This window comes from Falco rusticolus, chromosome 1, assembly GCF_015220075.1.
Source record: "Falco rusticolus isolate bFalRus1 chromosome 1, bFalRus1.pri, whole genome shotgun sequence".
NCBI lineage: Eukaryota > Metazoa > Chordata > Aves > Falconiformes > Falconidae > Falco > Falco rusticolus.
In genome coordinates, this window is record NC_051187.1 from 36,733,485 (window position 1) to 36,760,669 (window position 27,185).

The following is a 27,185-nucleotide window of genomic DNA, read 5'->3' on the forward strand; positions in this document are numbered from 1 at the left end:
CCATCAGCATCACTGAACACAGCAGGCTCCCACATGCCTCTCTCCAGACACTGTCCCCCCTTCACATCCCGAGTAACTTGGTTTCTGTTGGTCAGGGCAGCTCTGCTTTCAGATCTGGAGGAGTGTAGCCTGTTCCAGAGCCAAGCTGCTTTTCACAGTTACAGAACTAGCACAAGGGAGGGTGTTCGAAGGGCCAGTGAGTCACACCGCGTGTGCTCTAGTTTAATAGAAGGTGGGGGAGTGAGATTTCATTTGCTCTCATACTTTACAGCACCACCCGCCCTGCTGCCGGACATCCCTTTTCCCGAGAAGAGAAACGGGCTCCAGGCTCCTGACTTACCTTATTGACTTGAGCAAGAGGAGTTCTGGCACCGCTCACGGGCATTCGTCCTCGGCTGCTCTCTTCAAACAGTCTCCCAGGGGACCTTTCTCTGCGGGTGCTCAGAAGCCGGCCTGGAGATTTCTCCCTCTCCAGCGGTCGCCCAGGTGACTTGTCCCTCCGCAGCTCTGTCCTCCCCTCGCGGTACCGATGTGGTGTGCTTGGTTCTCGAGGGTGGCTTGGACCTTCCGGTGGTCCTGGGCTTGATGCAACCCGCTTGGTTATGTGCTCGTTGTATGTGGGCGGACCTCTCTTGTTAGGGCTGCTGTCATTCAAAAATAATGGACGCGAACAGCTGAGCGACAAAAACTTCACGTTACATTTTCTTTTAGCAAAAATGTAACTTTCCCCAAACACCCAGCAGACCATACTTTGATAGCTGAGTCTCCATAACATTAGCCACACCAGTAACGTGCCTTAATGAATTGCTAAGGGATGTCCTGTCTGTGCAACAGGCCAGAAAACTACACATGTCCGTGTACTTCAGCAGTACGCTTTTCCACACAAAAGGCCGCTAAAATTTGATATATGCTTTTTCGCATGCAAAACTGGCAGAGGCTCCAGGCTGTTCATGCCAGGTTAGGATGAGTGCGAGCATCAGTTTCGCAGTTTCCAGCACACAGTGGCGCTGCCAACCCCAGCATTTGCTCAGCTGCCTGAAGTGCCACTGTTCCGCTCAACAGAACGAGATCATATCGCAGCGTCCCAAGGCGTCTCCCTAAGGCACACTCATTGTTTAAGCTTGCTTCAGGGATCCTTGCAGTCAATCAATGTTTAGTGTCATACCAATACCATCGAAGCTCACCAAGCTTTGAAGGCACAGCTATATCACAGCATCAAAGTAAACCAGCTAAAGGGCACAAAGCATTCGGGGAGGAGATTATCCACCTATTCCTACAGAGCTGATGTTTCTTTGCTTTCTGGATTTTAAAACATCAGTGACTCTACTCTGTGTTCCACTCCAGCATCACAATAACTGGCTAATGCCAGCCTCTCTCTCTCTAAGAATGGGTTAAGGGCAGCTGCAACATCAGGGGTGAAAGCCACCGGGAGCAGAGTTTGCTTACAAGGTGCACAGGGACCATAACACACTGACTTCACCATACCTGCGTGTAGCAGAAGATCCTCTGTGGTGCTGCTCGTTGTTGGTCTCCTTCACTAGATTGCCCTTACAGCAAATCACCCTTAATTTGTCCTGGTAGGAGGAGGCCAGGTAGATAGCTCCCGATGAAATTGCAGGCCCTAGATAACGCGGATTCGGTATTTCCAGGTGGGCTCGTGCAGGAGTTCTGAGTAAAAGTGCAGGAAAAAGTCTTTACAACGGCAACACCGTACCTTCTCCTGGCCAGCACACGTATTCTTGGAGCACATGCTGTTCCAAGTAAAGAAAAGGGAACAACTTACCCTAGAGAAGCTCGTGCCTGAATCTCAATCACTTCAAGGGAATTGAAGTGGGTCACAAATAGATAGGGCTCCCTGTAGGCTGAAGGAGCATCGCAAAGACAGGAAAAACACAAAATAAAATTCTCTGTTAAAAACTTCTAAAAAGCATCAGTGAGCACAACAGAGCCTCCCAGCCCCTTGGGAAAAATAAAGGAATATATCTTCTGTAATGAGACACAGACACTATTACTAGGTAGGGAGATGCAAGCTTAAAGAATTGTTGCTTTGAAACTATCTGTATCTCAAGAATTTCACTAACCAAAGCGTCATGAAAATGGCATTAAAACCAGGCTATTAACTGGATTAAATTCCCATTGGGTAGTGTGAAAGGCTTGGGGGATCCACAGTGACATTATATATTTTTGACTATTTCAGAAACTTCCAATCATCCTTAAAATTTCCACTAGCCACTTCAATCGCTGTCAGACAAGGAACGTTAAACCAAAGTTACATTTCCTTAGTTTTCTTCAAATTGTTTAGACTTCAGCAGGTTTGCTATTTGACTTTATAATGATCTTAAATCATGGGGAAATCTCCATAGTTTCTGAGAGGAATGGGAGAGGGAAGAGGAAACGGGAGCGCTGAGCAAAGAATACCTGTTCCATGAGGATGCTTCCCTGTTTCAGTAATTTCCATAACCCAAGTGAATGTTCCTCAACACCTACCAAAAGCTAAGGGCAAGCGATTCCATTTCAGGTCATCTGTCCTACTGCGTCTTCCATAGGAATCCACAAAGACACCGAACTCTGCCAAGAGAAGTCATGTCATGTCGTAAGCCTGCACCTGAATTTTGTTCATTTCTTTCTAAAGGGACAAAAGCAACTGGCCCTGGGCTTTTTAGCAGGGACAGGGAACTTACTGCCTTGCAGATCCTGGAGTGCCGTGAATTACTCTGACACTGAATTGGCTAGATTTAGGAGTACGCCCAGTGCCAGAAGGTACTGCCATTCTAGGTCTCCCTGTACCAATTACAGTTATTGTTTAATCTAGAGTTAGGAAGACTATGACACTCTACCGTTACTCACCCAAAATTACTGCTAATGGGCTTTAGAAGGCTTCCTGTGCATTTCCATGACACTATCCTAGAGGGCCAACAAAAGCAGCTATACAAAACACTCTAACACTCTCTTATTTTGTCACCAGAAGATTAAAACATCTCACCTGTCTGTATGGAAACCAGACAAGAAAGCCAAAGGCTGAAAACCCCTTAACATTTTACTGGGATAATCGGATGCCTGTTTGCACTTGATGCCGACTACGATCCCTTCCCTTCGGGCACAGATGCCTACATGTGGCAACTGATCCACAGGCACAGAGAACTCTGAAGCCAAGCAAGCTCACCAAAAGCACCTCAGCAAGTGCTATTTTAGTGCCAGTGCCCTGTGCATCTCACTGTCTAACCCGCCAGCCACAGCTCTTGCCAGGCTTCTAGACTCGCAGTCCTCAACAAACATTCGTTACCAGGCCCTAGAAGGTCAACTCTACTGGGCTTTCCTTTACAACAGGACTCTGACTCCTTCTGGCAGTACCGCTTACCATGGAAACACAGCAGATACTCCTCCCTTTGCCCTGCTGGGTTCACTTGGATGATACTGACTGGAAAACTGTTGGTGGAAGCAGCAAACACAGCAGAAGCTAAAGTGTGGTCATTTTTATCCAGAAACTCTGCAAAGAGAATGGAGAAAAACACCTTGAGCAGCACCAACTTTTTTTCCTAAAGTGCTTTAGAAAAGCCCCGCCAAAAGAATCTGTGGAGCCACTTGGTGCATTCCTCAGGGAACGTCTCCTACCCTCCAGCGTATACTGCTTCATCTCGATTTCATAGAACTTGTTGGTTCCAATGATGATGCTGTAAGTGGTCAAATGGATGCAGCTGCAGGGCTCTGAGGTTTCAATCTCCTGGAAAAGAGAAAAGTACGGACCGGTATTAGTTCCCTATAACAGTTTGCAGATTTGGCTTATTCTGGAAGATTGTATATTGCCACATTTATCTTTATAAAAGGGAGAGGTGGCAACCTCAAAGTCATTAGCAGGCTGGCAAAAGCATATGAAAAAGTACTTGTGCTAGAAGAAAGTTTTGTTGGGAGTGATACTTGCTCGGGTATAGATTTGTATACCAACTCAACTCGGGGTGCTAACCCAAGTATAAGAACCTCTTCCTTTTGGAAGAATATGCTATTCTGAAAGACATTCTGTAGCGCAGTTTTCTGGAGCAGTAGGGAGCAGCTCCCCACTTGCAGCAGGTCACAGCCATGCCAACGACTGCATGTCCGAGCACGGGAAGAATCTGCCTGCTAAAGTACCTCTCCTATTAAAACTTAAGAAATTAGCTTGATGGCTCCTTAAGCAAAAGGACGACAAACACAGAGAATCTTCCTTCCTTCTTTGTACAACGTAACACAGATCTGTCGCCCTCCAAGATTTGCATTGCGATTGAACAGCTAGGGTAGCTCTGCAGATTAACCTGACACAACACACAGATCCCCAGATCTCCTGAGGATGAGATTCCTTATGTAATTCCTAATTTATCTGGAAATTTAGTTGGCAGAACAGAAAAGCATATTCTGGGCTTGCTGCCATCTTGTTAGGATCTAAATTCAGTTGTCTGGATTAGTGAAGGTAAGGAGAACCTGCCTTCTAAATCACGCCTTTGCATGTTGTGCATGTAAGCCCTTGTCGAGGCGCTTGGCACTATGGAGGTGAACGGTAGCACGAACAGAGGACGGTGACTGTACATCTTCAGTGTTCTCTGTCGGCTGCTGCTCCATCGCGAGCAGGAGTCGATACCAGCTACGGTGCTTGCAGATATTCCAGGTTTGCTGGCATCCACATTGCTTGTGCCAAGATCATTGCCGTACTTCCAAGGAGGCCAGCATCTGAATTACTGTGCCAGCTCTGCTTCCCAACAGCAGTGCCGGTGTAGCACTCGGCGGGGATGAAAGCCACAGTCAAGCTGTAAATTGGACTGGTGCCTTCAAAGTTAACTGCAGAGGCTCACAGGGGTTGGTAGTTTGACCTGAACATCCCGGAATTTGTGAATTGGAGAGGACTTGAGTTTCTGGGTACCAGTCCATTTTAAGGCAGGCAGCATTTAAACTCTTTGTTCTGAGGAGAGATCCCTTTTTATTTGGGGATTTTCCTGGATGTGTATGAGCATATAAAATTTATTGATGACAATTCATGCGACTGGTCTTCGAGGGAATGGCGGGTTAGATGCTGAGAGTATTTTCTGCCTGCAGCTGGCGGGCTGCAGAAGAGCTGCAGCAGCTCCGCTTCTCCCACCCACGCCTGACAGAGCGGAGCAGAACGGGTACCAGCACCGGCCGGCACCGGCGCTGCAGGCAGGCAGGGTCACACCCGGAGGAGGTGTACACACTGCCGCGTCAGACCCATATCTCAGTGCCTTGTGCGCTGGGCAGGAGAAAGTACACTTGTATTAGGGTACGAATGGGAAACAGCTGCCTATCCGGTGGTGGAATAGTACCGAATACCCTTGGACTTTGCTGGTACAGTAAACAAATTCAGATACCCATCGCTTCCTTAATTGCAAAGAAGGGAGTAGTCATTTGTTACAGATTTCTCCAAAGACGACAGAAGTGAGGGAACACTGCTGGATAATTAAGAAGAAAGCCTTTTTGGGGTAAATAAGCGAGAGTATTATCGGTAAATAATTTTGGGCTAAATAACTAACACAGCTGAGTCCAGTAAAAAATCAAAAATAATCCCAGTTCTGTTCCGCATCCCTCCAAATATGCCGACTCTTATTAAAGAAAATTGCTTCCTACTCTGATTTTAGTCAGTGCACGTTGCACTTTGTTGTCATTTTAGCTGGCAAACAAATGTTCTTATGCATGCAAAAAGGTTTAAGATGTTTGCTCCAAAGCAAAGTCTTAGTGCAGTATGGGAATTACTTCAGCTACCAGAGGGCATTACGAAGCTTACCTTTCTGATGCAGAACTTGCTCAAGCTCTCATTGTATCGCAAAACTATCACTTTATTGGGCATGGCCGCACAGATACAAAGACCATTCTCAACCTGCAAAGATTACAACCAAGCTCAGGATGGTGTAACACAGAGTAAATTTGGGTGCTGAGTGTGAAACGGATCGGAGGACCTCTTGCCACAAAAAGAACTTTGCCAAGATAAGCAAGTACATTTTTAATAGGGTAGTTACTGTGAATTAGTGAAATAATGAAAAGTCTCTTCAAATTCATGTTCTTCTTTGAGAATGTGAACTGCTTCTGTGATTTCTTTTGTACTTGAAAGTAGTTAATAAAAAATTAGGTTTTCCACAGAAAAACGTTTCGTTAAAAGGGATAATTTCAAATAGATTAGGTCTAAGTTTTAACCCCTGAAACTGTTATCTTAAAAATCACTTTGAAATGAAGGTTTTTCAGTTTATCATCAAAGTAGTCCATAGAAGTAATCATTGATGAGAATTTTTGCTGTGCCTAGATGTTCCATACTAAAAACTGGGAATTGATGTAAATATCAAGAGTTAAGAGTGACGCAAACAGCTAAGTCCATTTGCTAGCCTGGAAACAGTTACACAACAGTCAGGAACAAGTGGATGGAATTCACTAATTATAAATCTCAAAATTGAAGTCAGCTGTGAGGAGGTAGTTAAACTACGCTCTGCTGTATTTCTTATAATGTAGCAGTTTAGGCTATAGCATCGTGTCTGAATTTATTCATATTAGTGGTAGATTCTCCATACTCTCTCCAGTTCAGCCCCTCTTCAGCCCCTATACTCTTCTTAGTTGAAGAAAAAGATTTAAAACTAGAATATAGGCCTTGGAATTGTTACCAGCGAAATAAAGATGCTGATCTGATTCGTGTCAAACTCAGCACAATCTAAAGGGTGGTCCGAGGGCACGAGGGAGCCGTATCCTACCTTGCCAGCAGCAAAAAGGTGACATCCTTTGACAGCCTCAAAGACATTTGGTGAGATATCAGGTTGGGCTGGGAGGTGAGACTGGGCTAGGGATTGCTTCACTTTCTTCACGTCAACAAGACACAGAGCCCTTTCTTCTCCTGGAAACAAAACCAGTTACATTTTATACCAAGGGAAAACTCCCTATTCTCTACAAAAGTCTGCTCTGTTACCTAAGCAGCAGCTTATCCTTATAGGCTGTTACTGTGGTAACAGTCACAAGGTACCGTGTAGAATCATTCCATATTATTGCTATTAAAAGTGAACCAGAAAACTTACAAAAACCCAACCAGACAATGGGCAGTAAACCCACTGGGAGAACAACCATTCTCTCAGTGGATTATTAGAGTTGCTAAGGTCTAGTAGATCACAACAGCAGTGGCCTTATTAGGACACTATTCATTCAAAATTAGCCAGGAAGTTTTATTTTACCTTGAGAACTTCTTAAAGTAAAAGGTGCTTTAGCTGCTCTGTGCCAACAGAGCCAGCAATGGATTTCCAAGAAGTGCCCTAATAAACCGCATTATAGGCCAAGCCCAATTCCTCTCAGAAGCCTAGTGACAGAGTAACGCGGCCTTCTCCTAATTTTATGTGAGATTTTCTTTTTTCCAGTTGCTTTTTTATCTACTACCCTGAAACAAATAAAGCATGGACAGCTTAAATCTTTACAAGGGGTGAAATGCAGAACAAACAGAACAAGAGAAAGAATTTGTTTTTCGTTCCCTACAAATGTCATATAGGCATTTGATAATTTGGGCTTTCAGATGAAGATAACGCCCTAACATTCAGCATGCCTACATCAGTGTAGGAAGGGTTATCTCTGGAAAACCACAGATGGAGAGATTAAAGCTGGTGTTCTTTTCATAAGGGAATCTTAAACAAACCATGAAATAAGTCCTAATTTTATGTCGATTAGTGTTTAGAGCAAGAGAGGTTGAGTTGTTAGCCCTAGGCCTCAAGAATCCCATCACCATCCTCAAATGGTTAACTACATTAAAAGGGAAGGTTATGCCGTGATTAGGAAGAGAGATGCCCACTGAGCAGCTCAACGCTTGTTAAATTGAACTTAAAATGATGACTAACCCCTAAGCTGGAAATCTTTTGTCTCTGGTTCCTTCCTCCTTCAGCTTTGGAAGCAGAAATCACTTGCTTGTGAAGGTTTAGCGGCACCTTCATTCACATATTCATTTACAAGAAAACCTCAGATAACACTGTGTTAACCACAGTAAGTGATTCTTAACAATGTAATGGGGGGAGGGGGGGGGAAATAATTTAAAAAGCCTGTAATGAATCTAAAGGAGAGCCCAGTCCCTTGGCAGGCAGCACTCCTAGCATTACAGCTCAATTACTGCAGGACAAATGGGAGCATCCAGCCCCCTACCTGCTATCATCAGTAGCTTCTCCAGATCCTTGATGAGGTGAATTTGGAAGACGGCACCCATTCCTGGGATGTGCGTTAGGGAATTCTTCAGTACATTCAGGGCATAGAGACCTTCTTCTGCGCCCACGAGTACTACCTGCAGCGACAACAGGGCGGGGGGGGAAAGCAGTGCCACATGAGGAGAACAAAGAATGCTCCAAGAGCAAACGGGCAATACTGCTTACAGTATTGCATATCGTAGTACGTATTAGGATACAGTGAAGAGGACAAACCAACCAACGAAGAGGTATAAAATTACACACACTGCCATTAAAATACCACTTCCACGAATGAAATACCCAATACTCAAAGGCCCAACTGAACATCATTATTACCTGGTCACTGAAGGGCATTGTGCAATTTATATCCAAACGGTCTTCACCCTCTAGCTTCAGCAGGGAGTTTCCAAGCAATTTCTGCAAATGACAAAAAGATATTTTTTGTTGTTGTTGAGTTATCTTTCTCTCTTTCTCTATTAGTATTTTAACAATGCAATGTCATCATTTCAGACAGGCAAAAAGCTTGGCACAGATTTCTTTTTCTCAGAAAGCTAAAAGTTGCTGGAATACCTCCCACAAAAGAATTGGTAAACTTCTACCAGAAACGCAGTTAGGCAAACTGATCAGAATTAACTAAAATCAGACAAAACCTCCTGTCCTCCCTATCTTTTCCATTTCCCCCAGTCTCCTGCAACAGAGCAGTGAAATTTTCCTAGGGGAAGGATTAAAAAAAAAAAAAAAAATTCCAGATGTTGGTGGGAGCATGTATTTTTCTCAGACACAAAAGGAAGACTAGCATGAGAAAAGAGATGATTTCCTGCTAGTCAGATATTCCCTACCTCCAGGGCTAACATTCTAATACACAATGCCATAGAATCACATCTCCCTTTGTCAGAAAAGGGTTATCAGTGCAACAATGATGAAAAAGGCTATCCAAAACAAAAACAAATTCATTTAACCTCTTATTCTTATCAGGAATAAAACTTAAAACTAAGAAACACACAGTCACTTCCCTCCCAAAGAAACAAACCCCCCCTGACTCTGTAAGAATGGGAGAGGAGGGAGCGTTTTGCTTGTTCTTTCTTTCTTTATTCTAAGGTTCGTTCATGCCACGTGGTACGTTACGAGACTGGATTTAAGCCACGTCCTAACTGCTTTTTCTTCCTTTTCTGTTTGCTGGAATTAGAGACAGAGTCTTGAGATCCTCTTACTACACTCCCTGAGACTAAAGATGGGCGTTGTAATATAAAGCATCAGTCTCACAGTGAACCAGCTCCTGGTACTTGTACATCATAAGGCAGAAGTGATAACTTACCTTCAGTTAAACCTCAGTATGCCAAATACTGAAAAAATATTTTTCAAAACTCTGCTCCCTCCCAGAATATTTTATTATTAAATGAAACTTTTATACTCACAGCATCAGCCTCAGCTTTTTCTCTGGAAACTCTCCCACCTGCCACTATTGATTCCAGTGCTGTGACCCAGCGCTGTTTGTCAGGGAAGCTGGGTGCTAACAGGTAGAGTGTTCTACCAGGCCAGCAAGTGGTGTGTGGATGAGACTCCAATTTTAGGATATATGGCACATCTGAGATGTTATATAGATAGAATAAGACTTAGATTAGTTTTTGGAATATTGTCAGTAGACTTAAAATCAACACCTTTCAGCCTCATTGGAGAGAAGTTGTATTTATCATGACGTGTTACCATGGCAATTTATACATAGGCTTCTCCTTTACAGGTCTTGCCCAGGCTAGCTACTTTAAAGCTAAATATTATCTGGATGCATGCAATCCGTACGTACAAATGCTGTCTTTACTAAATAAAAATAATCTCTTGTCTTTTATTCAAAAGAGAAAGAAATTCCATTGTGAAAAAAGTACAAAACCAGCCACCTGGCTAAAGTTTTCCCTGTACTGTTCAAGAAAAATCTGTAAAAATTGGTTATGGAAACCTTTGTTTTTAACAATCCATATCCTTTAATGTTAAAGTCAAGACATACATAATCTTTTCATCGGTTCTATTCAATACATACAAATCAAAACATCAACATTTTTTCATAATAGGAGACTGTATACAGCCCACAGCGTTTCTAAGTTAATGACCTTTTGGTTTGATCACAATGGTGGCATGAATTATGACACTTCACACTTTAGATAGAGAGCATTGAGAGAAGAAATTTAAATAAACCGAGTGCTTTTAAGTATATCACAAAACTCTTAAAATCTACTTCCATTTGGCTTGAAGATTATACTATTCGCAGTTCAACTACCACGACAGAAGCAACAGCGTATGTGTAGCTAAATCTGGATGACTGACCTGTTCACCTAACTTCAGTAGAGGTAACTTCAGAATTACATAGATACAGAATGAAAGTTAAAGGAGAAAATTCTGTTCAGCCAAACAGAATGCCCACTGATGGCAAGGAAGATGAAATCCATTTGACCTCATCTACATAAGGTTCTCACCTGTCTTTGCTGTATTGGTAAGTTCAGTAGCTCCTACAGCTCCGTGAACAGTTACATCGCCATCAGGAAGGCAGAGCTCAAATTCCTCTAGAGGCCTCTGTCCGGCTGCAGCGAGAACGGGGCGACAGAGTAAGAAAGAATGAACAAGTAAGTAGCAAGAAAATAATTGTGATAGCAAAATGAAGTGGATACACTCTGAATGTTTCACAGCTGGATTATTATGACATAACAGCTAATAAAACTGTTGAGAATCTAGAAAAGCAACGGTGCTGCCCTATTACACAAGACTTGGCGAAATTAGGTATGGCCACAGCAAACAGTAACAATCTCTAAGCCTCTCAACTCACTAAACAATATCTGAAGCTTAAAAAAACCCAAACCCACAACCAAAAAGTTCCTTCTAGAAATGCTGAGTTACCTTCTCTTGCTTCTGCGTCATAAATGAGCACTTTCGTTCCTTCCAGGACAATATACTTCCTGTCCCAGCCCTGTTGCCCACGTTTGTTATTCCTGAAGAAAATAAGCACAAAACCATGTTGGATTTTCTGCTTGGATTCTGACCAAACCAAGCACGCAACTCCTGGAAAGACAAATTTCAGTGGTACTGTGCAATCGTAATGGGCATGCACCGATTATCACATTGTAAGAGCCAGGACAATATAAGGAACTGTTCCAAATACTTCAGCTCCTGATATGGCACCGACATTGATGTTTATACCTTGGCACTTTCATCCATCCTTCAAGACGCAGACTGCTGCTCGGCTCCTTCAGCTGCAGACCGGGAGAATTCATTTTATCCCGGCAGAACGCTTCAGAGAAGTGTATGGCATATTCTGCTGGCAGTCCACAAGTAGCTGGCAAGCAAGCTGAGCATTTTGGGTGACACATCACCTGGCATTCTGACAAAAGGACAGAGAAAAACTTCTGCTAAATGACAAAAAAAATCATGACACAGCTGCCTCCACTTCTAACGCACAAATCCCAGCTTTTCCAAGAATCTCTAAGCCATCAGATGTTTTCTAATGCAGAATGTTTGCACCAACTAGTTTCAAAGTCTTCATACTCAGTCTTTTCTTCAGCTTTCACTGAAAATCTGTTCTAGACGGCTGATGCTTTTTCATTCTACCGTCCAGTTACACTGTTTATGCACACGCTCTGCTCTTACCGAGACATTTAGACGCTTGCCGCCCAAAGTGCACAGTATCCAGGCACACTGCACATTTTGTTGCTCTCATATTTAGCCCCACGTTAAAACGATGTGGGATATTATGATGCATTCTTTCTTTCAGGCGTCGGCTGTACTCTGGAAGGGACAAAATTTATTATCAGGACGAAAACTGTGATAGGGATGAAAATTATAGTAGCTTTGGGCATTTTAAGGCCAAGGTAATAAAAAGTGACAACGTATCTCTATCAAAGCCCTGCTGCACATAGGCACTACGTTCCTTTGCAATCTGCAAATCTTAAGCTGTATCACCACCTCGGTAATTACCTTATACAGATGCACAGAATGTGCCGCTTGAGAACAGACTGTAGAACTGAATTGGCTAATGTTTGGTTTAGCAAGATTATGTCAATCAAACCATCGAAATTTCAAGGCCGCACTCAGCTCCAATTCGTACAACGTGCTAATAGCTCGATTTTGCCTATAGCCAGCAAACCCTTCAACACCTATGCTGTTGTAACCAATACACAGCAGGCCTGCTTCATACAGCCTTCACGCTAGCCGTCAGTGCCAGCATCTCTCAAAGCACACCTAAAATCCCTGTTAGCAGATCTATACTGAGCAAAGCTTATCCTTCAAGGCATGGTCTTTTGCTGATGAACACTGTTCTCTTCCCTGCCCGTGACGTGCCCCGGAGGACATCTTCCCATGCCAGTGTTACCCATCCTTGCAGCACCCTGCGCCTCCCCAGCTGTCTGTGATGGCGGGACCAGTTTGTGGGTTCTGGAATTTTCCAGCTAAAGGCTGGAGGTTTTAGTTCAGAGCCTCGGGGTTCAACACTCACTCTGGAATACTGGTTAGCTAAGAATAAATCAGCAGAGCCCTCAATCCTTTGATTTTTTTTTTCCTGATGATCCTCTCCCCTCCATTCTCAAGGATATAGAAGGGTATCCTCTTTTTCTAGCTAATAAGATATTAATGTTATCTTTGACCTGGTATCTTCCTTTTATGCCTAACTGAAGTCTTTTAGTCTTGACAGAAACTTCCTGCTCAGCAGAACAAATCTGCAGTTTGGACAAGTAAAAATTTTAACTGCTAAGGAAACAGCCATAAATCCTTTTGGTCAATGCAGAGAGTAGTACAGAAAACATACTCCTTTGAAAAAGACATGCTTTTAAAACAATTCATGCTAGTAACTGTTTTCAGAAATAAGTTATATAATCCAAATAGAGAATTGTAAACCAAAAACAAAAGCAAAACTTAGCATGCAATATTTCTATCATGAAAAAACTCTTGTTTTGATATTAAAAAAAAAAAAAAAAAAAAGAGATAGCGTTGAAATAGTAAAAAAATAGTCACAGAAAAGTTCACTAAGAACCTACCCTCTGGTGTGGAGGATTCCTTCCTGCGACTGGAGGGAGGAGCTAGCAAACTGATTGGAGTAGGCTGATGCTCTGGTGAGCGGACTATGGCAGACATGATGATCTGCTGCCTGGCTGTGGCTGGAGTAGATGGATGAGGGTGGTCTGATATTTTCCGATGAGCAGCTATAGATGAGATAAATGCCACTCATTAACATAACCAACACGGAACACTAGTTCATAGCAGTGGTTCTGTGTAACCATTCAGTGGTTACAACCCGCAGAAAAGTGTAGCCTTATTGCATCTTCATAGCAGTAGGTAAGAATTAAACAACATGCTACTGCTATAGCGGCACACACTTAAAAGCACGTTTTCAGACCAAAACCGTGCGTCTCCTTCCAGTTTCACCTTTTCTGTTAACCCCTACCTTCTTCACGAGCAGATCTGAGTTCAATGCGTGTTTTCTGTAGAGCCTCCTCCAGCTCAGCAGAGCGAGCCTTCTCCTTCTCCAGTGCCACTTTCAGCTCATTGTATTGCAGGGGAACCTGTGTGGGTAAAGAAGGGTCCTCTTTCCGCCGACTAAACAGGCCCTAGCAACAGAAACACACAGACAACTCCTAACTCCTAGTAAGAGATGGCTTAAACTAGGCAAAGTGAAACTAGCTAGTGGCAGTCCGGCCAGAGGGCCTAATGGCAATTCTGATATGCGTAAGGATGGATTTTTAGTTCATACTGGCACTGGAGAGAAAATGTTGAGATATGGATTAATTTAAAGGAGGGACGTACGTTACCTGTTAGTACTCACACCTTGAGTTTCCGAAAGCATCTAAACAGAGGATCTCAAAATATGTGGTTAAAATTAAATCACTTGATTCAAAATGACAGAACGGCTTATGACAAAGATGTGACACAAGTCACATCGCCTGACTAATCAATCCTATGCTGTAACTACAAGACAACCACTCTAGATACACAATATGTTCCTACACACATAGATCCTATATTTACCATTAAAAAAAAAAAAAAAAAAAAAAGCACGGTTAACATTCTGTATTCCTACAGCCTCACTGACGTGTAGCTACTGTGTTGTAACTTAAGTGTTGTAGGAATTACAAAATACTGGAAAAGCCACAAAGAACACATCCTGCCTGGTAAAGTCGTTATTCAGCAAATCAGAATGTTCTTAAATGAGGACACAGTTGTGTTACATGCAGAAAGATAAAACAGGGTATTATGAATACACAGCACATAACCAATCACAAAACCGTCATTTAACTGCATGCCTCTCAAACCTTTTTCACCCACCTTTTTCTTTTTCGCTGGTTGGTCCATCTTTGCCTGCAGGAAATCAATGAGTTTGGTTTGCTGAGAAATAGTGCCCTCCATTTTCACTTTTTCATGGGAATAGAGAACCTGTGAACCACACACACACGTAGGAAATTGCATCTCAGTAGAAGAAACAGGTAACTCACAGCGGAATAGAGCTAAAAAATAGTATAAGGGAAGCATCACATGGGAACAGTAGGTCACATCCTAAAACCTCAGAGGGAGTGGGGAGCACAGAGGCCTGCCGCCGTTTCCTCAGCCTCACCTGAATGTTTTCCAGCTGATATTCCAGGTCACTTCTTTCAGTCTTCAGAAGATCAGCTCGATCTAGAGCTTCTTGCAGACCTTGAGTTAGGCGGAAGATGTGATTCTTTTGCAGATCCATTTGCTGCTGCAGCTTTGCCTGCTGTTAACAGGAAAACAAAGGCCAGTGTCTTGGCTTTGTTGTTTGCTTGTTTTTAAATAAAAGCTATTAAATGTTACCTCTCCTTGTAAAGTAAGCACATTGTGGAACTTAAAAGTAAACAGATGGTTCTTTAAAAGCTGGAAAATTACAAGATTCTAGAAGTTTCCTTTCTTTCAGAATGCATTATGACTAAACAAGCATTTCTGTGTAGTGTATTTTTACTAATCTGCAGCAACACCTTTTCTTTCAACCACATGTTCAAGTTACTTGCTTTTTTAAGCGTTTAAAATCTTGTAATTGTTAATAAGACTGTACTACACAAAGAATTTCTCGATGCTACTTTCTCAAGCTCTACACAATCACCAGAAGCCATCTCAGTACTTTGCAATAAAAGAAAAAAAAATATCTTTCCTATAAATCAGGATAAACTCCTCCTCCTATCATCACACAAGATAAGGAAAAGGATGTCCAATTGTTTACATCTTTGTCTCCAGCTAACAACAGAAAAGGGCACATGACAAACTACTCCCAATTCTTTCAGGTTTTGTACTTTCTTCATGAGAAAGTCCCCAAGTATGAAAACCATTAATGCTCATATGTTACAAAGCAAGAGCCAGAAAACTTGCACTGCGATGCATAAGCAAGTTCTCACCTCTGGGATAACTTGGCAGTACCCCCAGAAGGCTCTGACTGCCCTCTCAGATTGCCTGTAACCACCTTTCCCCTGAAATCCTCCTCTGCCACCCCTTCCGCCACTAACCAGGTCTGGCTGCCTGCACTCAAAATCTTGCTGGTATGGCGCAGGTGTGTAACCTCGGATCAGACTTCTGTGAACCGAGCTAAATTACCACAAAAGAGCTGTGAGACGCCTCACCTGTGGCCTCTGCCCACGCACCCTCAGCACCTTGGCTCCAGAGCAGGTTTTAAGCTACGGTCCTTGCATTTGGTCTGGTCAGGGCTATGTTGTAAGAGCGCTGTGCCTGGGTACCGACCTTGCCTTGTAGACCTGAGCTGGGATGTGCCTCCATCACTACAGGCTTCTGCAACAATGGCTGAGCCCCATTCCCCAAACCTGCTCTGCCCTTGTTGTTCAGGCACTGTGCCCACTGGCTGCAAGGTCCCTAAACTTGTCTGACTTGCTGTCACCCTTGGCTCCCAGCTCACCTTCCCTTGAGCAATTAACTTCTACCGCTCCCCAACGTGGCTACACACTTTGCAGTTTTAAGTAAAAACAACCCCCCCAACTTCATTATATAGAAGAAGGATGGATGTGTAACACTGCTATTCACACAACTTCCATCCCTCACCAAGATGTGGACCCTGCTTCTGAAGTTATAACATCAATTTCCAAGGTTACCTCCTCCAGAAGTCTCTGCTTGAGCTCTCTTTCTGTCTCAAGCTTCTGTTGTAAACTGCGTGCGTTCATCTCCAACATAGCATGCTTCTTCTCCAGGTCATTGAGCTGGGCGGGTGGGATAGATGGTCAGAGTAACATTGAACACTAATAAATACAGCGTTCCACAATCTTAAAATCCAACTTCACCAAGCACACACTAAAGAAAAACGATACAATTATCCTTTACTTACTACAAGGGGGAAAACCAGCCAAACAACATTTTGGCGTACCGTTGCTCAAATGCAGACACCAAGTTACTGAAGGACTTCACTGTATGCTCCAGGCATCACAGGCTGCTTTCTGCTATAGTCCTTTTTCAAAAGGAAATCTGAGGTCTTTGGCTTGAAGATGGAATTCTATTCTATGACCTCCAGTCTTTCTAATTTGCTCTAACATCTTGAAAAAGCTGCTGAAAACTGCATTTCTACAAGTAATCTCTCTAGAAAAGTATCTCACCTAATTATGAAAGTCTAGGTTTGAAAGTTACTTACCTTATCAGAAAGGCTCTCAGCTTTGAGTTTTTGTTCCTTTAGTGCTTGCTGGAGGGCTAGAATCTCTGCCTTGTGTTCTTTGACAGCTAGTTCTACCACCTGGCGAGATTCAGTAATACGCTGATCTGCTCTCACTCTGTATTAAAATGGAAAATAATGTTACCTAACTCCTTTCTGGGCTTGACCTCTTCCTAGCATGCAGTGGCATCAATAACTTTTTCAGGGGGTTGCCTCAAATTCAAGATGTTACTTTATAAAGCCAGACTGTTTGCTGCAATGCTTTTATATTATATAACCCTGTTCCTGCCCCTGCTAGAACTACAGCCTGAAAATTTCAAGATCCCATAGGAACAGTTAGGAGCTAAGACTGTTTTTCCCTATATTAAAGTAGAAGATAATAAATCAAGACATTTTATAAATTACAATGATAAATACCACACCCCACAAATCGCTCGCTTGCAAAGAAACAATATCACTGGTGAATGACTATTAACTAATAAACCATTTTTAGAACTACCTCCCAAGATTTTATATTTAGTTCCAACTCCCATATCCTATTCTAAATGTATTTTTTGTACTAGCTTCTATAGAGCATTTTCACAAAAGTTAATAAAAGGGGGAGGAGGGGAGAGAGAGACCTGCTCTGTTTCTCAGTATCCAGCATCCTCTGCAACTCTCTAACTCGACATTCAAACTGGGATTTCTCATCCCCTAGAACACTTCTCCATGCTTCCCACTGACGCTCTTTCTCCAAGAGTTCATCATTCAGGGCCTCCAAGTCCATTACTTGCTCTTCCAGCATCGTACATGTTGTCTTCAAGGCCTCCATAGTCTAAAAATAAATCCTCCTATCAATTCTCACATCCCACATCAAGCGTGCACTTTAAGCTTCAGCCTTACCATTTAAATTACAGTACATGCAAATTGGCAGCAAACATAAGCTGGTAAATCACAACCCATTTATTTCGAGGCTTCCATACATTCACTTGTGATTGCCGTTAATGTCAGTTCTGTATCATTATAAAAATTTTGAAATTTCCAGGGTCACAACAGTAAAACGAATAATTCTAAATTACAGTATCTTCAGAGCACAAAATTTCTAAATAAAACTGCATAAAAATACAATGGGAAATACCAAACATTTCCATTCACTCAACTGCTCTGGGAAGGAAGCCTTAAATGCCATTGGCCCTGGAAGTATATTAATTCCTTACCAGTTTCCAGATCAAAAAGAATTTTTTGCCTTACAGGTAATTAACTAGCTATCCCGAAGAGATTTTGATCCAGACTTTGTAAGTCTTACTTGTTTCTGACTGGTAAGCTGCATCTCTCTCTCAGTGATTTCTCGACGGAGATGGTCAACTTCACTTCGCAACTGGACGACCTCATCGTTGGCCCCTGAGGCCTCATCAAGTTGCTTGGACAGGAAGAAATTCTGATTGTTCAGTTCTGCATTGTCTTCACTGAGCTGGTTCAGCTGCTCTTCCAAATCTGTAATCACCTAGAAAGAAAAACAAATTAAATAATGCCAGTAAGTAAAGTTTTTCAAAAAAGTGTTTTTCTCTCACAGAACCATTTATTGCCAAGCAAGGAGACAACCTGGCTTTTAAAGTTTTTCTAATTTAATCAAAAGCAATATCGTAATGGTAGGTTTTACGCACAGGAGTGTACTTGATCAGGAAGAGAGTTTTGTTTCTTACAGAAAATAGCTTGATTTCTTTTTCTAACTTGGTTTAGAGTACAAATATGCTGCAATACACTTTATTATTTTAGAGAGAATGCCACACCTGAAGCACTGGATTGGGAATGAGGAGTTCTGGTTGTATCCTCAGATCTGCTGCTGACCTAGCGTACCTTTGCCAAAGCACTTTGCCTTTTTTTGCCTCAATTTCCCATTAAGTGAAATGAGGCTAATACCTCTCCGAGAGGCTTTCAGAGTGTGATATTTAAGAAAACTGAACAAGAGCATTATGGATGACAGCACGGGATATATGAAGAAAGAAAAAAGTGTGACAACACAACAGACTATCAGAAAATCAGTGAAAAGCAAAAACTCAAAGACAATGACCTTGCCTTTAATGAAGTAGAAGAGTCCATTTGTTTAATCGGACTGGCATTACACCATACGCTTTAAACCACATTCCCCTTCAATTTAAAGGAAAACATGAACAACGGTGGGCCATTTTCACAGTCCCATTTGATTTTTATGAATGAAAGGCCATGAACACTGGATGGATGAATACCTGTACCTCCTCCTGACCCAAAAACATCATCACAACAGAAGAGAAAGAAACCTCAGTATAATCCTGAAATCAGCTTAATAAAAAATAATTTCAGAAACTGGTAAACTCTATACAATTCTTATTCAACTCTTACAAATATGTTCTAGAAGAATTTATGTCTAGATGTCAAAGATACTTCATTAAATGGGAAAAATTAAATCCCAGAGCACGGCTGGCCACACATTCAAGTTTAAATGTTCCAATTTCCTACACAAGCCAAAGACTTAAATATCTAAAGCAGTAGAGCACACAGCTCTTCTCAGCTATCTGGAAAGATGACAACCATTTCTTTTGGAAGAATCTGTAACGGGTATTTTGGCAGCCTTTTACCATGCCTCTCCTAGATCTAAATTAACAGTATTTGATTTTTAAACTGTAAGCAGAAAAAGTCCAACTGACATTACTCCCTGCTGGGTGAAGGGGAGTTCCTGCTACCCATATGGTTCAGAGTCAAACCAAAATTATTCATACTTTAAGCCACAACATTTTTAACAAAAATTCAACTGTGTGGTTGCTTGTTGAGCATTCTTATTGCCCTATTCAAAATAGACATTTTATTCTGTATTGTATGCATCAAGTTTTCAAAGAACGCAGACTGCGTCATAAGGAAGTGTTACTGTCTATATTGCTGTAGGGGTAAGAACTTTGGAATGTATTTATACAAACAAAAAGGAACAAAAGAGCATTTGTTTTTACAGTGTTTTACCTACCATTCTTACAATTAGCAGCTGAGATTTCTACTGCCAGATAGGATAATCTCTCTTTTTCTCCCACTTGTTTTTATATTTAAGTTTAACCACGACACCTATCTAGGCAGTTTGAAGATATATTTTATACACCCATGGCTTCTTCCACATATATTTTATATATTAATACAAGTACTTGTAATAAAAATTATTAAACTGCTTTTGAAATACAAGAAAGCAGAGATGGGGTAAACACAAAATGGATAAGGTGACATGCAGAGTTATTGTGCCAAACGACTAAATTTTTTTTAAAACCTGGGTGTATTTCAAGTTGGGTTTATCCCTTAAGGGCTGGAAGACAAGCTTTCATTTGCTTTTATTCTAGGTTCTGAGATTTTGACTTCTTTCCCCAACATAACTAAAATGAAACCAGATCATTTTATATTTCACTGTTACATTTTACCTAGTAGGATATTTCTGGAAAACGTAAGTAACAAAGCAGATAAGAAAGAAGCGTTCCAGAAGAAGTGATGTAATCGCCTTTCTTGCATGTTTTCCTAACAGTATATTTACTGACAATTACAAAATGACTTGGCTTAAATTCCAAATATATTATAACCTATGTAACGTAATCTATATAGATTGATAGATTTTATTAAAAGAAAAAGATTATTCTTCTCAGTACCATTTTCCTTTTTTCCATGGAGAAAGGGGCAATTTGTTAACAAATCCAATATTTAAAAGCTCTCTGCAGCTATGTGTAAACCAACAGGGTTACAGAGTTTGTAACTTAAAAAACCTAAATAGTAATGGGTAATACTGACACAGGAAAATGGGACACGGTTTGATAGAAATGCCTGTCCTGGGAACAAAGAAGAAACAAAACACAGATCAAAAAATCACATTTGATAGGAAATGATGTCTTAGAGCTACATACATACTTACATACAACCTACGCCAGAATCCCGTACCTGAAAAAAGTCAATAGCTTTAGGTATTCTTCTGTTCAGTTAAGGAAATCCCCAGGCAAAAATGATCCAAATAAACCAACCAACCCACCCTGAGCTATTCTGGAGTTAAAGCTGGAGTATTATTAGAGGAAAGTCTGTAAGAAAACACTATTTTATCTTTTAGAAACTTGTAATATAATTACAAAAATCTTCGAATTTAAAGTTTATAAAGCAACCAAACACTTGAAAGCTTGGAAAACCAACTCTAGATAATCTAGGCAGCCACTCTATCTGTGCCACTGTATCATCACTCACAGAGCAACTGAAATTTTCTCTTCAATTATGCATATCTTCACCACAACTAATCCATAAAATAAAGATATGATCTAACTACACCATCCTAATCTTGGCAGATTGTTCACTACACGCCACATCTAAGCGCACAACTTATCTTCATACTGATACAGAAGACTGTATCTCATTTTTAAATATTACAGAGCAACCCAAGCAATAGCTGTTCAGCAAAAGTGACCATATTCAGCACAATTCCCTCCCCATTGTATAGTTTCAGAAAAGCAAAGTGTTTCTTGTGAGATTGCACAGATTCACAGCCACTATACCTGCTCCTACAAACCTCTCCAGGCAGAGATCACAAATTAAATATCACAGCAACAAGCGGTTCAGGGCCATAATGATTAGTTTTACATGTGAGAGACAACCTACAAAATTTAATCCACATGCTCCACATATCAAAACCACAGGCAAAATAATGAGGGAAAGGAGAAAAGGAAGCAGTTTTAGTTTTACTGCTGACTGCAGCTGGCAAACTTCTCCATAACCTTATTCCTTCCTGAAGATGTCTTGGTTCTCAGATGCCACCACCAGACATGCAGAAAGAAAAAAGCAAGGTAAGCTGTTTCAGGATGCTATCAGCAGCGTGTTATTTGGAGTTTAATGCAATTTTACACAGAATCTTAATTCAGAACTTCCGGACTAATGCACAGTTTTCCTCTATCCATTTCTACTCCTCCTCACTCTCACTAATCTTTACTAGAAAGCTACCTGCCAGAAGTAAGTATCTCTCATAAAATAATCTCACAATAAGATTATTGTGAGGAGGAAGCAAAAGCAGGCATCCGACTCACTTTGTCTTAACCTACTCACATGCGGATCCGAGAGCCAAAGCTTTTCTTTGCATTGTAACGGAGCAGCACACCATGCCTTTTACTGAACACAGCTGCAGATAGATGCCAGTCTTGTATCTCTACCTGTTTGATCAGCATGTAACAATGAACTCACTCTCTTTCCCTTTCCATAGTCAGACATCATCTGTGACTCGACACATACCTTACACAGTCTCCAAAAGTTCATCATGGCTTAGCTTGAGGGACGCTGCTCTTGTTAGTAGCTGCAGAGTAGTAGGACATTGCAGTCTGCATTCCTCTTCTTCCCAACCAACCCATTATTAAAACATACAGCCTCCTGTTCTCTGACCTGGTTCCCAGAAGATGAGCTGCCTCTACCAACCACAAGCCTCACCCTCAAATGGCGACAACGTCGTCATCCACGGTGAAGGCCCCATTAGCCTCTTTTACAGCAACACCTCATATCCTAGAAGCCTCTGACTTCTTATTAGGCTACAAAAACTACAAAGCTCCATTTTTGCCTATAACTGGCAACCGCCATCACATTTGCTGTGAAATGAGAATCAGGGATAACCCCTCCCATCCACCCAACAGCCAATCTTTTTTTTTTTGTGTGTGTACAAATTTAACAAACCCATATAAAAAATTTTGCCTGGGTATTAGCCTTGTTACAGTGAGCAAACCCCTTTACTCCGAAACATAATTTGGCAAAGTATATAACATCCTAGACATAATTTTGGAAGTTTTCAAGAACACACATTACTCTTGTTTGTCAACTCACTGAGCCAATGGGAAATCAGGACCTTAGACCAAAGCCAGCAAGAATTTATGCATGACTAAAATATACATGTTCCTAACACACTGGCAGATTTAATGCCTCAATATCCAATCTCATAGACAAGTGCAGAATAAAGCCCATTAATGTTTACGACGGGAACACAAGATGATGACAAAACCTCAAAGAGGGAAGATAAACCTTATTTTATTGGAGAAATCTTGAATAAATGGAAATGCAATATCCAATTAGTACTAAGAAATGCCATTCTCCTTGCTAGAGTAAAAGCAACAGCCTGTACCTGAAGAAGACTAAAAGATTCAGATGGTGGTATCCTGGAATAGCAGTAGTACTTTACTGAGTGTAAATACTTTATAGGATTCTTTTCTTCTAAATATTTATAGGCTTTACTAAATGTTTTCTTTTTGAAACAATTCCACTGCTATTTAGATGACTTGGTTGTATTTTTAACTTCAAATGATGATCCAACAGGCCATAATTAAGAAGCAGTTGGAACCAACTGACAAATACGTAAACTTTCCTATATAAAAAAATGCCTTTTATTTCTAGATCTTTTTCTGATTGTCTGTAAATCACTTATAACACTCAAATGGATCATATTTTTTACAGAATAATTTTTTAAATGTAGGAAACTAGTCCTTATCCCTCAACAGATTTTTTGGATGAGCTATCATTGTGAGAAGATGATGATAAAATACTGCTCTTCATATGTGCCCACATGCATCTGTGTGTGGGTACAGCAGGTACCACAATTTACAATTTTTATTGTAATTATGCATCCTATTATTTCTTGCACAACTGAGACACAGAGAAAGCAAATGCTAGTGTTTTCTTTTTGACCCCAAAAAGCGAGATGTCAAAATATGAAACAATGCAGAGCTATCAGAGCAACTGAATATAAATTCACAAGCAAGGTAGAAATTACAACCAACAACATAGCAACAGTCTCTGTGTATGCACCCCAAAACACAGCAAAATTAAAATGAACAAATAGGAGAGCCTAAAAAATGTCTCCTTGCTCAAAGACTCCAGCAAAAGGAAGAACAAGAGTGCAATGAGTGTACAAGTGAAGCAGACACACATTTGAGGTGTAAACCTTCTCTACAGTGGGAAGCTGTGACCTTTGTGAAGCTAGAGAAACAGAAGAAATACCAAAGAAAGTAGATTAAGGTTGTTTTTTATTTATCCTTTGAATACTACAAAAGTACTGAAGTATTTGAATCTTTCAATTTTTTCCCTTGTCTAATCTTATATTCATAATTCTTATGCTGTTTTGGGCTTCTCAGTAAGACTAAATAAAAAATTAACTCCATGCCACGAAGTTTTCCAGACTAGTTCAAGGAGTTTGTTTCAGCTTACAAAGGATATATTTTGAAAACTTGCTATAAGAATAAACCCACTCATTATCATGCTGCATAAGTAGCAGCATATTATAATTGTTCCCTTGAAGTGTTATCTTATTTTAAAAGGAGTATAAATTCTAATCACCTTCAAGTTGAATCACATGGTCACCAAAAGGCAAAGCCTGCATCATACCGGTCAGGTCACAATGAGAAAAATAAGGTTGAAACATCTGGTGAAGGCACCATAATAAACGTTCCCTGATCCCTCACTGTCAGTAAGAGTTTGCCCTATATTTTCTCTTAGTGTTCCTCTGTAGACAGGATAGACAGCTAGAACTACTCGTAACACAAAACAAGAAAGTTGCTATCCATGGTCAATTAAATTAATTATACATGCATTCTCCTGAGCTGGAAAAAGAATGTATGATGAGCATGTATTATTCATTTAGGAACTATTCAATTAATTTCTTATTGATGAGGATGTTTGATCCCACTTATCCCACTGAAGGTCTTTACAATGCATTGTTGTGTGCAATTAGAAATCCTTTTATGCAGAACCTTTGAAGCTCTCAACATTCCTGAGACGTTATGGGTCACTCCTCACTGCTGGAGACTGCTCACCTCACAGAGCCAAAATGTTACTAGATAGTAAGTCACAACCTCTGAAAGGCAGCTTACCATGCCGTGAAAAGAAACTAAAGATTTTCCACAACTGGTCTCTGCCTGCATGGAGATCACATAAGCATTTTCATAGAAAACTGTCATTATGTATGAAGGACAAGATAGAACAAAATAAGATAGCTATGGATGTAAGATACATGATAGCACATATGGAGCTACAGGATCAATCTAAACAAAGAAGGGCATAAAACGTAAAGGTTCTTGTGCAGCATTTCTTTTAGACAGAGGTTAACACGCTTTGGTAAGCTCTACTTCCTCATTTCTTCATATCAGTATATTCTATGAACAGAATAGAAGAATCCCCTTGCTTAGCGCTAAAGAGCAACCGAGGAAAACAGATTAACTCTCATCCTGCCAAGATATTTTCAAAAGATGAAAACTTGTACATTAGATACGTAGTCCTACAGCATAAAAAATTAAGTTTGAGGAAATCACTGGAAGAAGGGAAACAATCAAGATAAACCCAGCAATTAAGCCCTACTTACAGAGTGGGCTAAAGAGAAAAAAGCCTAGAGAGATCAGCAATCAATGCTGATCCAGAGGACTGTGGTCCTTATTCAACACTTTTGTAACTCATGTTGTTGAAAGACAGATGCTTTCCTCAATCATCACAAACAAGTTTGAAATTAGTGTTGATCTGCAAGAATCTGTTGATAGACAAACCCTTAGACATCTGTCCTGGATTGATGAAATGGATCTGAAAACATGTCAAAAGATATCAAAGCAATGGAAGGTGCCAATCAAGATCCTAGAGTCCTCTCTGCTTTTTGAGCAGATGACTACATGTCAATGTATTATTTGGAACCATAATATTTCTTGCCTCTTCAGTGTTAAAGTCCTCCTTAAAATCCAGAGTAGCATGTAGGCTCTTCCACTCTGGCCTAGATCTACAATGCAGCTCAGGACTTGGACAGGTAGATCTCCTCTTCTTGTGAGCAGAAAAGATCTTCACCTACAATTATTTTTTGCAGCTGCTACACCATTCTTATTAGCTGCACTGCAATGAGATATTTTAATTTACTTTCTTCTCCAAAAAGAAGAATAGTATCAATTTCACAATCAGACTAAAACCTCAAAATTGAGGTTTACCTGAAACCTAAAAGAAATCAAATCCAATCCGTCTAACTCCTACTAACACCTTGAAGCCAGAAGTCCACATTAGGAACTAATGTCATCAAGGATTAAACAAGCAAATTGTTTGTTTTCTTAGAATTAATTTCAAAATAATTCAATGATCTGTATTTAATACTCACTGTGCAGCTATTACGAAGGGCTTCAAATTTACGCTGGATTTCATCTCTATGTGCCTAAAGGAGGTAAGAAGTTAATCATCAATTTTTCATACATTAGAATTCGAATCCAACAGCTGTTGCTAAACAAACTGCAGAACAATCTACCAGCAAGCAAAGTTCGGAAGGCAGATGCTGCAGGCTATGAAAGCACTCTGTAGTGGCAAAGAACTGATTAGCAAATGTCACGTTCCTACTTAATCGAAATACACTTATGCTCCCAATTCTAAACCACTTTAGAAAAATGTACAAACTCAAGAACTGAATTCCATAACAGTTTCCATCACCAGAAAACACATCAACTCTATGTTAAGTTTGTACATTCTTGATAAATTTAAATTTGAGTTGCTTTTACTTCCATATCCAGATTGGTATTTCACATAAAATAAATACTGCATACAATTTAATGCTTGCAAAGAAAAACTATAATGAAGTATTATGCAAGCTATCCCAAACAGCTCTGCCAATCTACTTGAATCCTACCATGAAGTACCATTTAATCCTGAGCCTCTCTAAGCAGCAGCAATGAAACATAATAATCAATTCTTTGGAAGACAGCATCCAAAGTATGGAAAAGTGCAAACGCGTATTTTAAAGAATGCAGTATTGCATGCACCATTTTACCTCCTAATTTACAAGCAAAGCATGACAAAGCAAGAGTTCTTGTTTCAGCCTCATGGCCTCTCTCAAAATTCAAACTGATTTAACACGTGTCTAATGCCATATGCTATCTGAAAACGTAACAAATGAAAGGTTGGCGCACTAGCACATCCAGCCACCTTTCTTGATTCAGAATATTTTCCTTAGAGCCAAGAGACTAAACAGGAAAAAAAACTGTTCAGCAGAAGTCAAATATGAGAGCTAAAAAGCTATATTACCACAACAGGCAACGTGAAAAATAAAAAAAACAATATGAAAAAAAAAAAAAAACCATAACAGAAACACTCCCAAGCCCACCGAACTGGACTATCTTACAACAGCTGGCCCAAAACCACTCCCATTTTGCCAAATCAACTGAAGCGATAACTGAGTGAACACAGGTCATAAATATGCATCCGTTTCACTGGCAGTGTATGGTAAAGATATTGTGCACGTCACCATCCCATTGGCAGTGATATTAGTTGCTTACGCAAAGCTTTCGGCTGGGAAGGGACCATGTCAGTCTTGAGCAAAAAAGAAACCGATGCCGTGTTCTTATTCAGTTATTCTTAAGCCTTGATGTTGCTGC

The 27,185-nt window shown here is 40.7% G+C and overlaps 1 protein-coding gene across 11 annotated transcripts in view; it reads right to left on the reverse strand.

The window, feature by feature from the left end:
• Positions 1 to 27,185, reverse strand: part of CIT (citron rho-interacting serine/threonine kinase) — a 73,734-nt gene that overhangs the window by 3,172 nt on the left and 43,377 nt on the right. For 4 of the 11 annotated variants that reach the window (XM_037397021.1, XM_037397198.1, XM_037396934.1 and 1 more), the window contains exons 24-47: positions 25,922 to 25,975; positions 18,089 to 18,286; positions 17,424 to 17,617; positions 16,786 to 16,921; positions 16,256 to 16,360; positions 14,758 to 14,898; positions 14,472 to 14,579; positions 13,594 to 13,756; positions 13,187 to 13,351; positions 11,805 to 11,942; positions 11,358 to 11,538; positions 11,058 to 11,149; positions 10,640 to 10,744; positions 9,590 to 9,759; positions 8,511 to 8,591; positions 8,137 to 8,272; positions 6,717 to 6,856; positions 5,765 to 5,857; positions 3,613 to 3,721; positions 3,359 to 3,487; positions 2,488 to 2,568; positions 1,784 to 1,862; positions 1,486 to 1,668; positions 341 to 674 (exon numbers count right to left, since the gene is read on the reverse strand). In XM_037397021.1, the coding sequence (XP_037252918.1) occupies positions 341 to 674; positions 1,486 to 1,668; positions 1,784 to 1,862; positions 2,488 to 2,568; positions 3,359 to 3,487; positions 3,613 to 3,721; positions 5,765 to 5,857; positions 6,717 to 6,856; positions 8,137 to 8,272; positions 8,511 to 8,591; positions 9,590 to 9,759; positions 10,640 to 10,744; positions 11,058 to 11,149; positions 11,358 to 11,538; positions 11,805 to 11,942; positions 13,187 to 13,351; positions 13,594 to 13,756; positions 14,472 to 14,579; positions 14,758 to 14,898; positions 16,256 to 16,360; positions 16,786 to 16,921; positions 17,424 to 17,617; positions 18,089 to 18,286; positions 25,922 to 25,975 (3,315 nt within the window). The remainder of the gene's footprint in view (positions 1 to 340; positions 675 to 1,485; positions 1,669 to 1,783; positions 1,863 to 2,487; positions 2,569 to 3,358; positions 3,488 to 3,612; positions 3,722 to 5,764; positions 5,858 to 6,716; positions 6,857 to 8,136; positions 8,273 to 8,510; positions 8,592 to 9,589; positions 9,760 to 10,639; positions 10,745 to 11,057; positions 11,150 to 11,357; positions 11,539 to 11,804; positions 11,943 to 13,186; positions 13,352 to 13,593; positions 13,757 to 14,471; positions 14,580 to 14,757; positions 14,899 to 16,255; positions 16,361 to 16,785; positions 16,922 to 17,423; positions 17,618 to 18,088; positions 18,287 to 25,921; positions 25,976 to 27,185) is intronic. The other 7 variants (XM_037397549.1, XM_037397462.1, XM_037397380.1 and 4 more) reach the window with 5 other exon arrangements.